The sequence below is a fragment of the Bos indicus x Bos taurus genome, chromosome 23 (genome assembly GCF_003369695.1).
Source record: "Bos indicus x Bos taurus breed Angus x Brahman F1 hybrid chromosome 23, Bos_hybrid_MaternalHap_v2.0, whole genome shotgun sequence".
Taxonomy (NCBI): domain Eukaryota; kingdom Metazoa; phylum Chordata; class Mammalia; order Artiodactyla; family Bovidae; genus Bos; species Bos indicus x Bos taurus.
Window position 1 is genome coordinate 34185333 of NC_040098.1, and position 15091 is coordinate 34200423.

Consider the following 15091-nt stretch of genomic DNA (forward strand, 5'->3'; position numbering starts at 1 on the left):
GGGTTCAACATACCTAAATTAATTTCTGCTAATAGATTGACGACTCTCAATTTCTTTCCTCTGCCCAAATTATAGTGACCTCTAAGAATTTATAACTACTCATTCTTCTCTTTGGCTCTCAGAAACAACTTACAGCTATGAATGGAGTTTAATAAGCCACCCTGAAGACTACCAAGGAGAAATAAAACAGAGACACACGCAGGCTCTTAATGTCTCTCAAGTAAGTAACTGGTGACTGGTTTTAATTGACAGCGTACCTAAAAATTCAGTGTCACTTTCTTAGCTGTTGAACCCAGAGTCTCTGTTATGATTAAGATTAAAAAGAGAGCCGTGGACAGAGGAGCCTGGTGGGCTACAGTCCTGGGGCCACAGAGAGTTGGACGTGACTGAGCAACTGAGCACACACATTAATGAATTATATTTCAAGTGTGTAGGTAGACAGGCAGATGTGAATAAAGGGGCTTTCAGGAACTTTTTCTTCGTTTGACTTACTTTGCATATCAGTCTGGGGAAGAAGGCTGATGTGGGTCTGTAGTGAGGTTAAAGCCTGTGTTCCAACCCTTGCCCCTTTTGCAGTGTCAGAGTCATCTCTGATTCTTAGGCACATTTCTAGGATTGCCAAAAATTCATTCCAGTTCACAAATGGTTTGACTACCAAATATTGCTCCAAGATGTAAGCCATCACAGGAGAAAACATGTCCCCGTTTTAGATGGCCATAGACGATTATGTTGTCTTCATTTCTGAGACCGCACAGCTCCTGGTGCAACTCAAGTTAGCATCACCATCCCCTTGTCACTGAGCGCTGTTTCTCAAAGACTGGCATCTGGACCTGGGACAGCTGACCCACCAGATCTACTTGGTAAAAATGCAGGATTCCCATACATGCAACTTTGCGAATGGCCACCCTTGGCTGGTCCATTTCACGAATGCCTCCTTAAGGCCTGTGGACGTCTGTAATGAAGCTGAAGTCCTTCCCAGCTGATCGTCAGTGTTCTAGAGTACAGGCTTCAGACATGGCAGTGTGTCCCTAGGTCCCAAGCCCCTGCTCTGTGCTGACTTCAGGAGAACAGCTTCTGGAATATTTAAGGATCTTCTAGGCAGTGGACGCATCCTGTTGTTTGCACGTTTGCTGGTGTAACTTTTCTTTATCTTGCAGTTGTCAATAGGACGTTATGCCTTCAAAGTAGCAGTTTCTGGTGAAAATGCCTTTGGAGAGGGATTTGTAAATGTCACCGTGAAGCCAGGTAAGCTTGGCTGGAAGAGAACCTGTGGTATAGGTCTCCCTCGCCTTTTGGTGCCTGAACTACACGGTAATATATTATTTAGTTTTGCATTGGACACCATTGTAGAGACCATGCAAAGATGACATGGGTTTTTTTTTTTCTTTCTGCTTTCTTAGTATAGTGCTTAGTACTCACTTGACACTGCTGTGCAGGGTTGCAAGGTTATTGCTTTCTCTTCTTAAGTGTGAGTTTCTAAGTCTTGTCTGACTCTTTGTGACCCCATGGACTGTAGCCAGCCAGATTCTTTACCATCTGAGCCACCAGGGAAGCCTCAGGTCAGTGGCAAATTGTCTGTGCCTTAGCCTCCTCCATCTGACACTTTTCTACCTTGGTTCCCTGACTCAGCTTGACCTTAGGTGAAAGCTTTTCAAATACATTTAACTGAGCACCTTCAGGGATCAAGGAAAATGCATGCCATGGGCTTTCAAGCCCCCCGGTCCTTTCAGGCTACCACTAGCCATGGGTCAGTGCACTTGTGTGAGTTAGAAACAGTGGCCCTTTGTCAGGGTGGGCACGGCTCTGGCTCTGTGCGTGGAGCGTGGTGTGGTCTTGAACCTCCTCCATCCCCTCCGCTGGACATAAGGGCAGTGGACCAACTGGGTGCCAACCCCCGCTCCAGCCTCTACCTCAGGGGTGATGAGGGAGCCTTCGGTCAAAGATTGGAGATCCAGTTAATCATAGGAGCTGGAACCATACTCCAGGGCTCCTCTTCTGCAGTTGCTGCTCAAACTCTGTCACCAGCCCCTTGGTTGTTATTACACGTGTTCATTGAGCCTGGGGTTTTTGTACAAAAATCTAAACCCGCAGACATGCTCCTGAAATGTATGGAAACATCCCAAAACATTAACAAGCACTCTGCACACTCAAGGCCTGTAGGATAAGCACCGTCTGGACAGGATATTGATGACCAGTGTGTTTGAAAGTTAGATGGTTTATTTCGGTGGTGGTGTATACAGAATACAACATGACTCAATCCGCGTCATTTTTTTCTGTCTCGCAGCTGGAAGAGTCAACCTGCCTCCCACAGCAATCGCTTCTCCCGAGAGACAGGAGCTCTCCCTGCCATTGGTGTCGGCTCTCATCGATGGCAGCCGTGGGTACCCTGCCTCGTGTCAAGGGTTTTGCCCCACGAACCATGAGATGTAATGGGAGCTCTCTGCTGAAGCTGAGAGGACTTACGGGCTAACTCATCAATAGATGGGCATCTGTCTGTATAGTCAAGTCCTTCAGCTCCTTTAGCACAACTTCTCTGCCTTGGCTGAATTTCCCTTCAGTTATGTCTCATTTGTCTATGAGAAAAGTCCTTTAGGGCCTAGCTATTGCATCGGAATTAAAGCAATTAGGAAAGACCCTCCTTTCGATGCAGTCTATGTGATGAGCCTTTGGAAAGTCACTTTTAACAAATGGTAGAAGAGATGTCTTTAGTGAGGGAAGGCAGAGTTTTGTTCATTTAATTCAGAATTCATTCCTTCAATTAGTGTATGTAGAAAGGGACCCAGTGTAACCTCGTGGGTCCAGGCAAATGAGAGTAGATGAAAACATATCCTGTGTTTGACACCATATTCAAAATATGTTCAGCCATATCAGTGTCACTGGTATTTGCATTTATGTCTGTCAAATCACAAAGCTAATACCAAATCCAGTGAGTGAAGAATACTTGCCTTGGTTCCTAGAGAAGAGTACCTGTCAGTCACTAGAGCTGCTCCTTTTTGCAAGTCTGCACAGATACAGAAATATATACATATCACACTGACACAGTCTTTTGCATCTCTTCCAATATAAATGTCTCTATTGCCCCCTTAGCAACGAAAATAAAGCACATTTTAAATGAAAATATTTATGAGAGGATGCATTATGTCTTGATTCCTCTAATTTAGTGTAGCTTGGTTACAGGAAACTGTTCAGGATTATTAATCTGTCACAGCGAAGTTTCTTTCCTTAAATGAATGAGATGAAACTGGCTCCCTTCTAGGTCTAAATTACTGTTATTCTGCACAGTACATTTTGTTTACTGTCTTTTGAAGTAGAGGTGGGAGGTTTTCATGTAGGGTACAGTCTTTCTCTGGATTTACACTTAATGATTAGGGTGGTAAAAAGTGTTTTGTAATTATATAGAAGCACCTCTGAATTCTTTATGAATCTGTCAGTCAGATACTTACTTAAATTATCAGTAAGATATCATGTGCTGTAGTTAAAGTGAGTTTTAAAAAAAAAATCAATAGTGCCTGTCACTGTGCCATTTAAATTCACAACTGAGTGGAAGCACCCTGACTCAAATCTGGTGGAAATCCAGGAGAAAAATCATGATGATAATTTAGGGAGAAGAAGAAATCTTCCTTTTAGCACATAATGTATGGCCATTGAAATCTTTGCAATTAAATAATTTCAAATAAATACAAATTTAAACACTCAATGATATTAATCATGAAATTGATGTTTTAATATCCTTGTATTTAATTCTAGTTTTCATTTATTTTCAATCTTTCTAGAAAGTACAGATGATACTAAAATCGTGAGTTATCACTGGGAAGAAGTTAATGGGCCCTTCCGAGAAGAGAAGACCTCAGCTGATTCCGCCGTCTTACATCTGTCTAACCTTGTTCCTGGAAACTATACTTTCAGGCAAGTGGGCTCAGTTTCCAGCACTGATCATTTGACTCTTTCCTTAAATTGATGCATCTTTTCATTTTCATCAGGAAACAGGGCAGATTTGGTTTTGTCGGGGGTTTTGGTTGGCAGCCACTTTGTACTCTGATCAGTAATATAAACTGCAAGTGTCTATGCATGGGAAGCCTTTGGATTTGGTTGTCAGTAGCAGTATGGCGTGGCACCTATTTTTGCTGTGTTAAGAAACGTGAAAGAAAGTTTCTATCTTCTGAGTCAGTGTGAGGCAGAGTTATGTGATTTATCTATTTATCTTTTTATAGCTTTTTAAGGTATAGCTGAAGTATAATAAACTGCACATATTTAAGATATAAAGTTTGATGAGTTTTGACATATGTATATAACTGTTGCACCATTGTCAGAGTCAAGATAATAAACATTTCCATCATCCCCAGAGTTTTCTCATGCCCCTTGGCAATCCCTTCCTCCCTCCATCCCTGTCTCTGGGCAACCACTGGCTTGCTTTCTGCCACTTTCTAGAATTTCATATAAGTGGAATTGTACAGTATGTGCTCCTTTTTTCTTAGTTTCTTTCACTCAGCAAATGATTTTGATATTCATCCATGCTGTTGTCTCTATCAATAGCATATTCCATTTAATTGCTGAGTACTATTCCAGTGTACGGATATACCACAGTTTACTTATCCTTTCATCTATATGGGCTCTGGGGTTTTTAGCTTTGAGCTATTATAAATAAAGCTGCCATGGACATTTGCATACAAGTCTTTTGTGGACATATATTTTCATTTCTCTGGGGGTAAATACCCCCCAGTGGAAGAATTAGGTCCTGTGTTGAGTTTGTTCAACATTTTAAGAAATTTCCAAGCTCTTTCCCAAAGTGGGTATATTATTATTTTACATTCCCACTCATAGTATATTAAATTTTCAACCTCCACATCCTTACCAACACTTGATGTAATCATTCTTTTTAATTTTATCTACTTTGATGGATGGTGATATCTCATGGTTTTAATTTGCATTTTCCTGATAACTAATGATATTAAGCATATTGTAGGTGTTTATTGGCCATTCATGTAACTTCTTTTGTGAAGCTCCATTCAGATCTTTTTCCTATTTTAAAAATTACATTGTTTGTCTTATTTAGTTGTAAAATTTTTATACATTCTGAAACAAGTTCTTTATTTTATATATGTTATAGGTATTTCCTCCCAGTATATGAAGTTTTGTTCTCTTAATGGTACCTTTTAAAGGGCAAAAGTTTTAAAGTTTGATTGTCTAATTTATCAGTTTTTTTCTTTTATGTTTCATGCTTTTTGTGTTCTGTCTAGGTAGCTGTTGTTTCCTCAAATTGCAAAGATCCTGGTTTCTTTCTTTAAGTTTTTGTATTTCTGGATTTTATATTAAATCTGTGATCTATTTTGAGTTAGTTTTATATACTGTGTGAGATTTTTGAATGTTAAGTCAACCTTACATTCATGGAGTAAGCCCTATTTTATCATGATAGTCTTTTTATATAAAATGGGCTTCAAGTTGATAATATTTTTATAAATATTTTTATGTCTGTCCTCATGAAAGATTTGGTTTCTGTCTTTCTCTCCCTCTATGTTTGTCTTTGTTAAGGTTTGGTGTGAGGATTATACTGGCCAAATAAAACAAGTTCATCTCCTTTATTTTCTGAATTATTTATGAATAACTGGTGGCATTTTTTTCTTGAATGTTTGATAGAATTAATCAGTAAGATCGTCTGGACCTGGAATTTTCTTTTTGGGAAAGTTTTGATAATAAATTTGATTTCTTTAATAGATGTAATGCTATTTAGATTTTCTGTTTTTTACTTTTTCTTTTTTTAAGTTTTATATTGGAATACAGTTGTTTAATAATGATGTGTATCTGTTTTTTCTTGTGTCAGTTTTTAGTAAATTGTATTTTTCAACAAGTTTGTGCATTCCTACTAAATCATCATATTTTTTGAAATTAAGTTGTTCATAATATCTTCATATTATCCTTTCAAGTCTGTAGGATCTGTGATGATAACCCCTTTTTCATTTCCAGTATTGGTGATTTATGTTCTCTTTTTCTCTCGATTAGTTTAATTAAGGGGTTTGTTAATTTTATTTATCTTTTCATAGAACCTAACTAACGGAGAAGGCAATGGCACCCCACTCCAGTACTCTTGCCTGGAAAATCCCATGGACGGAGGAGCCTGGTAGGCTGCAGTCCATGGAGTTGCTAAGAGTCAGACACGACTGAGCGACTTCACTTTCACTTTTCACTTTCACGCATTGGAGAAGGAAATGGCAACCCACTCCAGTGTTCTTGCCTGGAGAATCCCAGGGACGGGGGAGCCTGGTGGGCTGCCATCTGTGGGGTCACACAGAGTTGGACATGACTGAAGTGACTTAGCAGCAGCAGCAGAACCTAACTAGAACTGCTTTAATCTATTTGCTTGTTTTCTAATTTGTTCTTTTCTGTTCTTGTCTTTACTATTTACTTACTTCTATTTACTTTTGATTTACTTTGTTCTTTTTCTTCTACTAATGACTTCTTAGAGTAGAATCTTGGGTCATTTTCGAGCCATTTATTTAAGGACTCAGAATGTATTCTGACTAAACTTGGTTGTGGAGGAAGGATCTTAGGTGTTTGGTTTCCTGTCAGAGTGAGAACTGGAGTTCGGATCTTGGTTGTATGGAATATGTGGGCTAGAGGCCCAGAATACCTGGGCCCCCTGTAAGTACCTTACCTACAAATATGTCCTGTATTCTTTCCGGAGCTTTATTCTCATAGTCCTGTTTATACCTGGTAAACATGCACTACTACTCTGAATTAACATCTTTATTCCAGAAAGATATAGTGGCCTTATTTCACTGATCCAGTTGCCACATCACCAGTGAGTTTACTACAGGAGGGTCAGTGCAGCCCTTTCTCTGTTGTTTGTGTAGGTTGAGTATCATTTGTATTTGAAAGTGCTTAATTCTAAAATGGCTTTGCAAGGAGTGTCCTGAAAACACTTAATACTTAGTCCTCTAGGAAAGAATGAGAAAATTAAAAGGCTTTGTATCTGAAACTTGTGAGTGATTTTCTGCCTCTACATGTTCAGGCCTGAGGGCAGGACTTAAACTGATACATTCTGAATCTCCGGTAACAGAGAGAGGTTTCTGTGTTGGCCAGGGTTGTTTTCTTCATCCAGCGTCTGGAAGAATCATGAGAAATCCACATAAAAGAAAACCCTATCGTGTGACTATATTGCTAGCTAAAAATAAAGTAAATAAACAGCAAAAAATATATCCTCAGGTCTCTTCTTTCCTCAGCTTCATCCTCAAGTTTCTGCTCTGAGTTGTTCTGAGAAATAAACATAGGCAGACTCGGCTGACCACTTGCCTTAAGATTTGGCAGATTCATGCAGTATAATGGCCTCCTGTCCTTTCACTAGGTTGACTGTTACAGACTCAGACGGAGCTACTAACTCCACAACGGCAGCCCTAATAGTCAACAGCGCTGTGGACTACCCACCAGTTGCCAATGCGGGACCAAATCAGACTATAACTTTGCCCCAGAACTCCATCACTTTGAATGGAAACCAGAGCAGTGATGATCACCAGATTGTCCTCTATGAGTGGTCCCTGGTGCCTGGGAGTGAGAACCAAGAGGTGGCTATGCAGGTGCGTTCTCATCCTGCCTTCAGACTTCTATTTCTCTAGCTATCTGTTCGTCTGTCTCTCATTCTGTCCGTCTTTCTTTCTGTCTTTCTTTTTGTCCATCATCCATCCATCCGTCTAAAATATTGGTACAAGGGGGAAGCTAAATTCGGAAAACATGTTTTATAAAGTTGCCTGTTATAACCATCAGGAGAGTAGCTAAACTCACAAATCTTCTAAATTTATGTCACTTTCCCTCACTCACTCTATGTAAGCCCAGAATAGCAACTAAGCAGGTCCTAGTTGAAATGTAGACCTTAAACGTTGAAAACTTGATCTTGAGGTCCAGAAATATCATTTTAGTACATATTAGGGTAAACATTAGAAGTAATCTAGTTTAAACCTCATTATCAGAAGATTCCTGTGTTTTTTGTTCCTTCTAGTTTTAGAAATTGCATGTTATGGTTTCTAGGTCCAGCAGTCTCTTGTTGAGATCTCTTTGTATTTACCTTTTGATTGGTTCCAATCTCTAATGTATCTGTCTGTAATAACAGACAGATTAAACAGCAATAAAATGTTGCTCTATTTGTATGCATGTGTGTGAGCTGCTTACTTATTCTTCTTTTGGTGATGGCCAGAGCTGTTGGTTTTTGTTGCTAACCAGCTTGGTACCTTTGAAGTTATGTTATTATTTAAGAGTTTAATGGAAAAAAAGATAGTACCTTACATTGCACCCTTCCTCTTCTCCTTCAAACACCGTCTCACCAGTCCAAGATAAATTTCTTGTTAGTGTTTGTGATGAAGTCAGACAGTCCGTGAAGACTGACCTGCTTTACTTTTTTGATCTTTCTGGGAAGAGCTTTGTGATTATAATGAATTAAAAATGACCGATTGGATGCATGGAACTTGAAAGAGCTGTGAGTCCTCTGGATACCCTTAGAGAGCACGTGGTATAGTGTCCATCTCTACCTGAGAGTTGTGGCAAATGCTGTTTGCAGCTGTTGGGTTAGGCATTCGGATTCAGAGGAGTTTGGATACAAACAAGAGCATGGACTATTTTGTATTTTTTCAGTTAAAAAAATATTTCAAAATTTCTTTCCCTTAATTTCTGAGAATGATGTGCCCAGAGCTAATGGGGCAGTGCATCCATGTCTGCGGGACCTGGATCCACAGGAGGTCACTTGTGCCGGACTGCAGGGCTAACTTCGTTGCTCTGTGCACCTGCCCACTTGCTGGAAACACTCTCGGATTAGCCACAGTAAGGATGCTGCTGCCTCGTGGTTGACTACCGTGTTGAAAGGAGTAGTGCTTTTTATGAACTGGGACAGTCACAAAGATAAGTTCTTAAACCAGACTTCTTTATACTTAGACTAAAAATTCTCAGTAAATTTGTCTGCTCAGTTCGCATTTGCTGCAAGCTTCCTTTTAACTGTAAGCATAGCATTCCTGTAACCATGTTAATTTTGAGTCATGTACCGGAGATTATACTTTCTCTAAGAGCTTTCCAGAAAAAAAAATACTTTGCTCTATTGAGTCAAAGTAGGGGAAAGCCCTTTTTTAAGGTCTTAAAAGAATGCATTTCTAATTTCAGCAACTCCCCTTGTGATAACACACTTGATTTTCTATTATTTAAAAAAAATTTTTCCTTTAAAACTAAAAGAAAAACATGAACAGAAATTTATCTATAGATAATCGTAGGATCTGTGAAAGTAAATACATTATGATAGGACTTAAATTTAAAAATCCTTTCCAAGATGCCATGAACTTTAAGCTTAGGCAACAACTGGAAAAATTTCCAGCAACACAGGAGCAAAAATAACCAAAGGGGTATTAACCAGGAGGCAACAAGGTTAAACTACTGTATACTCAACTGAAAAAAAATGCCTTATTGAAAAGTTCTGTTGTCCCAGCATTTTAAAAATTTATTTTACATCAAGGACCTACTATATTGGGCTTCCCTGGTGGCTCAGATGGTAAAGAATCTGCCTGCAGTGTAGGAGACCCACGTTCAATCCCTGGGTCAGGAAGATCCCCTGGAGAGGGCAAGGCAACCCACTCCAGTATTCTTGCTGGGAGAATTCCATGGACAGAGAAGCCTGGCAGGATATAGTCCAAGAGTAAACTACTGTATACTCAACTGAAAAAAAAAACCTTATTGAAAAGTGTTGTTGTCCTAGCATTTTAAAAAGTTATTTTACATCAAGGACCTGCTGAATAGCACAGGTGTTGAACTCTAATCAATATAGTAATACACTATAATGGAGAAGAATCCGAAAAAGAATATGTGTACGTGTAACGGATTCACTTTGCTAGACACCTGAAACTTTGTAAATCAACTATAATCAATAAAAGTTAAAAAGAAAGTATACATGCACAAAAAGAAAAATTCAAGAGGTGATAACATATGGGGGAAAATAACAAACAATTGTTTTTGATCATGATTTATTTCCTGTGGTTAAAAAACCTCAAATTCTGATAAAGCAGAAACCCCCCTTGACCTCAACCAAGTCCCTTTATATGAGATAATTACTGTGATGAGTTTAACCTGTGTGTCCAGAATCTTTGTGTTTGTATGTGTGTAAAGTACATATAATAGTATCTCCCACACTGTAGCCATTGTTGCACAGTTTTCTTTGATTCATATTATGTCTTTGATATCTTTCCACTTTTTAATGTATACATCTACTTCATTCTTTTAAACGTCTTTCTTTGCAGCTAGCCTCCCATAGTGTATCATGGTGGGCTTGGCCATTTCTCTTTTGATGATCATCTGGAATGTTCCCTTTTCTTTTTTTTTTCTATAGGCAATGTCTTAGCATCCATGGGGGAGTCTCCATTATTACACACGTGAGCTTTTCTTTAGGGTAGATACTCAGTAGAAAGGCTGGGTTGAAGAGTGTGTACTTTTAACATTTGAATGGATGCTGCCATATTGACTTCCAAAAAGACTATATTAATTTATATTCTTTAAACTGTGTCTGAGGATATACTGTGGACTTTAGATCCCATTTTCCTGGGACATGTATATATTTTTTAAAAGCAGGCTCTCCACATTTAGTAAAATCACTAGTTTTTCATTCTGTCATGCTGATTACTTGTGCTTCTTTAATATTATTTTTTCCTTTTCATTTTTGTATTTGCTATGACTTAGGGAGTAAAGACACCATACCTTCATTTGTCTGCAATGAAGGAAGGAGATTATACGTTTCAGCTGATGGTGACAGATTCTTCGAAGCAACAGTCCATGGCTGTGGTCACCGTGACTGTCCAGCCTGGTAGGTGAAATAGGAAAGGAATTTAGCCCCAGAGATTAAAACAGAAATGACACCTGGGCTTCTGGGCTACAGACCAGTCAAATTTGGTGGAAATTCTCGTAAGCCTTCGAACTGTCAAGAAATTGGGGCTGCAGGAGCTAAATCTTAATATAAAGCCAATTTTCTTTTGTGGTTCTGAATTGTGTCCTGACGGTGTCCCTAAACTACAGCACAAGGGACAAATGAGAGCCCTCTGCAGAGACCCTGTGGGCTCTGATGCCATGTCCCACTCTGCTGCGAAGCTCAATTGCATTCTTGAAGAGGCTGGTAGGTATGTGTGGCTTGATACGCAGAAGGCTTGTGGCCAGACTTTGGCAATTGACTAGAGTTCCATTCCATGACTTTTGAGGTCTCTTCAAGAAACCAGAGATATACACATTACAGAACAGTATTTCTTGCTATCTGTCATCCCAGTCTAAACTTGGAATATTTAATTCCTGGGTCAGCTAAGAGACTGCATGTATCCCCCCCAGGATTCCCAAAGGACAGGGCACACTCTAGTAGCCACCTGATCCAAATATGAGTAATTTGCTTAAATCAAGAAATCAGAAGATGGCAGACTTCATGCAAAGAGATGTTACTTCTTCACACCATTTCTATAATTCTAGAAAACAACAGGCCTCCAGTGGCTGTGGCTGGCCCGGATAAGGAGCTGATCCTCCCAGTGGAAAGCACCACCCTGGATGGGAGCAGGAGCAGCGATGACCATGGCATTGTCTTCTACCGCTGGGAGCGTGTCAGGTAGCCCGCCCATCTCGTCACTGAGAGCTGGGTTCACACCCTGGCTCAGTGCTAATACTCCCGTTCTCTGGAGGATCCAGATTAAGCAATCAACTTGAGATTGTTGAGGAGTCAGGATTTAAGCTCGTGTCTAGAAGTGGAGGGGCACCATTGTTTAAATTCTCCATCAGGCGTGGATGGACAGGATGGGCATTTCTTGACAGTGGAGAGGAGGTGGCAGCAGGGCAGGTGGACAGGGCAGTCTTGGGGTGAGGTGGGCTTCCTGACAGAGGAGGTGCAGGAGAACCTGGGGGGGTGTCCTCATGAGAGCCCCCCACGTCTACATACTCTCAAACCACCTGCAGTGACTATAGACGCAGAAGTGCAGAGTTCAAGGGGATTCCTGTATCCTGAGACTTTTTTTTGTACTTTACATGCTTAATCTTGTGGAATGCTAGATCAGTTCTTAAGAGGTAAATACTATTATTCCCATTTTAAAGGTAAAGCAACTGAGGCTTGCAGAGATAAGTGAGATCACAGGGCTGAGCAAGCTCCGGGAGTCAACCTGGGTCTTCCTGACTATAGAGCCCAGTCTTCACAACTCTGCTGTAATTCCTCTCTTAAATCAGTTACCTGGCTTGATCCCTCCTCTTCCGTATTCTCCTGAAAGATAGCTGAGGATTTCAGCAGATTTTATTTAAAGAAGAAATAGCAGAGGGAATTCCCTGGCCATCCACGGGTTGAGACTGTGCACTTCCACTGCAGGGGACGCAGGTTTGATCCCTGCTCAGGGAACTAACTCAGATCCTGCGTGCCACACAGTACAGCCAAAATAAAAAAGAACGAAAGAAGTAGGAGTGGTTTCTAAGGCTCCATCTTCTAAAAACAGATCATTTCACTGACAGCTCAATTAAAAAAAAAAAAATAACCCCAAAATCCTCTTCCCAGGAATCCAGCAGATTTTGTCTGAAATAGGATTTAGCTTGTGCCTCTTACACAAAACTCAAGAATCTAAATGAGTAAAAAGTTATCTTAGAATTCTCTAGATGGTATATATTATTGCCATTAAAAAAAAAGACCATCTATAACAAACAACATGCCTGCCATTCTCAGACTCTCATACCTTGAGCTCATTGTTAATGACTGTCATGTTTCATAGAGGCCCCAGCACAGTGGAGATGGAAAACTTCGACAAAGCTATAGCCACAGTAAGCGGTCTTCAGGTGGGTACCTACCACTTCCGTTTAACAGTGAAAGACCAGCAGGGATTGAGCAGCACGACCACCCTCACCGTGGCCGTGAAGAAGGGTGAGTCAGGGCAGAGGGTGGGTGGATCCGTCGGTGGAGGGGGCTGGGCACCTTCTACTTCTCAATCTCACAGACCCTTCAGTTCAGTTCAGTCGCTCATTTGTGTCCGACTCTTTGCAACCCCATGAATCGCAGCACGCCAGGCCTCCCTGTCCATCACCAGCTCCTGGAGTTCACTGAGACTCACGTCCATCGAGTCAGTGATGCCATCCAGCCATCTCATCCTCTGTCGTCCCCTTCTCCTCCTGCCCCCGATCCCTCCCAGCATCAGGGTCTTTTCCAATGAGTCAACTCTTTGCATGAGGTGGCCAAAGTATTGGAGTTTCAGCTTTAGCATCATTCCGTCCAGTGAACACCCAGGACTGATCTCCTTTAGAATGGAGTGGTTAGATCTCCTTGCAGTCCAAGGGACTCTCGAGAGTCTTCTCCAACACCACAGTCCAAAAGCATCAATTCTTTGGCGCTCAGCTTTCTTCACAGTCCAACTCTCACATCCATACATGACCACAGGAAAAACAATAGCCTTGACTAGACGGACCTTTGTTTGCAAAATAGTGTCTCTGCTTTTGAATATGCTATCTAGGTTGGTCATAACTTTCCTTCCAAGGAGTAAGCATCTTTTAATTTCATGGCTGCAACCACCATCTGCAGTGATTTTGGAGCCCCCAAAAATAAAGTCTGACACTATTTCCACTGTTTCCCCATCTATTTCCCATGAAGTGATGGGACCAGATGCCATGATCTTTGTTTTCTGAATGTTGAGCTTTAAGCCAACTTTTTCATTCTCCACTTTCACTTTCATCAAGAGGCTTTTTAGTTCCCCTTTACTTTCTGCCATAAGGGTGGTGTCATCTGCATATCTGAGGTTATTGATATTTCTCCCGGCAATCTTGATTCTAGCTTGTGTTTCTTCCAGTCCAATGTTTCTCATGATGTACTCTGCATATAAGTTTAATAAGCAAGGTGACAATATGCAGCCTTGACGTACTCCTTTTCCTATTTGGAACCAGTCTGTTGTTCCATGTCACAAACCCTTAGCCACATGGTTATCCAGAAATGCTGGTGTTTGCTTATTCGTTCATAACAGATGCTGAACTCTGCTTGGCCAAACAAAGGTCATTCCTTTTCTGTCCACGTTAGCTGTTTTCCCGCCTCCCTTTGCAAGGACGTAGCCTTCTCTTTTGTTTGTGGAGTGCACTTCTGATGGCTTCACTCTTCTTCTGTGACTGCTGACAGCTACAGCCCTGAGTCCCAGTGACCACATGGTGCTTTCTCTCTTCCTTGGAAATCTAAGTGCAGAGATGGTTTCAAGCTCCATGAAACCATGAATATGAAATGTGTGGTCCAGTCTTACACCATCTTGCTTTAGGTACTTGTCTCTTTGACTTTTCCGTTGGACTGTGAGTGGTTGAAGTCTTTTATTGTAGGGATTTGTCTCCTCCATGTGGTGCGGTGCTGGACTCACAGCAAATCATAAATGTTGGCCACTTCAGTAAATGAGTGAGTGAATGAATGATTATGATGCACTGAAGCTCAGAAAGGTAAAACAGCATGGCTGGGTGGGAAAATCCGGTTGGATATTAGGGACCAGCAAGAGTGTCCGAACACTGGGGAGGGCAGCCGAGCCCCAGGCTCAGCCATAAAGGACTGTGTGTGTTGTGTTGTGCTGAGTAGTTTGGACTTTATCTGTTGTGCATTTGGGAGAGAATGAAGCAATTTTCTAAGCACAGTGACATCAATTTGAGTTTTTTTCCAAATGTTTTATTATGTAGGTTTTCAACCATATATAAGAGTAGAGAGAATAGCCCTAATGGACCATCATACACCCATCACCCAGCTTCAACAGTTAGCAACATTTTCCCCTTCTTATTTCATCTATCAGTTCACATTTTCTTTGATCCTGGTCGAAGCATTTTGAGGCGAAACCTAGCATCATGCCATTTTTACCTGAAAGGTTTGGATTTTTTAAAAGATAATGCTTGTGGAGAAGCGGAGTGGACAAAAAGGCAAACTAAAAATAGCACCAATTGGCTCTTCCAGTCTCTGGCCTCTTTTTTGAGGACGAAAGTGGCCAGTGACCAAGTGGGATGTTAATTAACCCTTTGGGTCAATATTTGACTATCCTCACCCGTTTTCTATTGACTGATTTATTGAATCCCAGAATCCCATCTAAACAACCCCATCTGTCTCATAGCAGCTTCTTTA

The 15091-nt window shown here is 40.8% G+C and overlaps 1 protein-coding gene across 5 annotated transcripts in view; it reads left to right on the forward strand.

Annotated features, from left to right (window-relative positions):
• Positions 1 to 15091, forward strand: part of KIAA0319 (KIAA0319 ortholog) — a 76219-nt gene that overhangs the window by 44291 nt on the left and 16837 nt on the right. For all 5 annotated transcript variants that reach the window (XM_027524401.1, XM_027524397.1, XM_027524398.1 and 2 more), the window contains 8 exons: positions 123 to 220; positions 1158 to 1245; positions 2285 to 2377; positions 3774 to 3906; positions 7340 to 7568; positions 10696 to 10819; positions 11467 to 11599; positions 12738 to 12886. In XM_027524401.1, the coding sequence (XP_027380202.1) occupies positions 123 to 220; positions 1158 to 1245; positions 2285 to 2377; positions 3774 to 3906; positions 7340 to 7568; positions 10696 to 10819; positions 11467 to 11599; positions 12738 to 12886 (1047 nt within the window). The remainder of the gene's footprint in view (positions 1 to 122; positions 221 to 1157; positions 1246 to 2284; positions 2378 to 3773; positions 3907 to 7339; positions 7569 to 10695; positions 10820 to 11466; positions 11600 to 12737; positions 12887 to 15091) is intronic.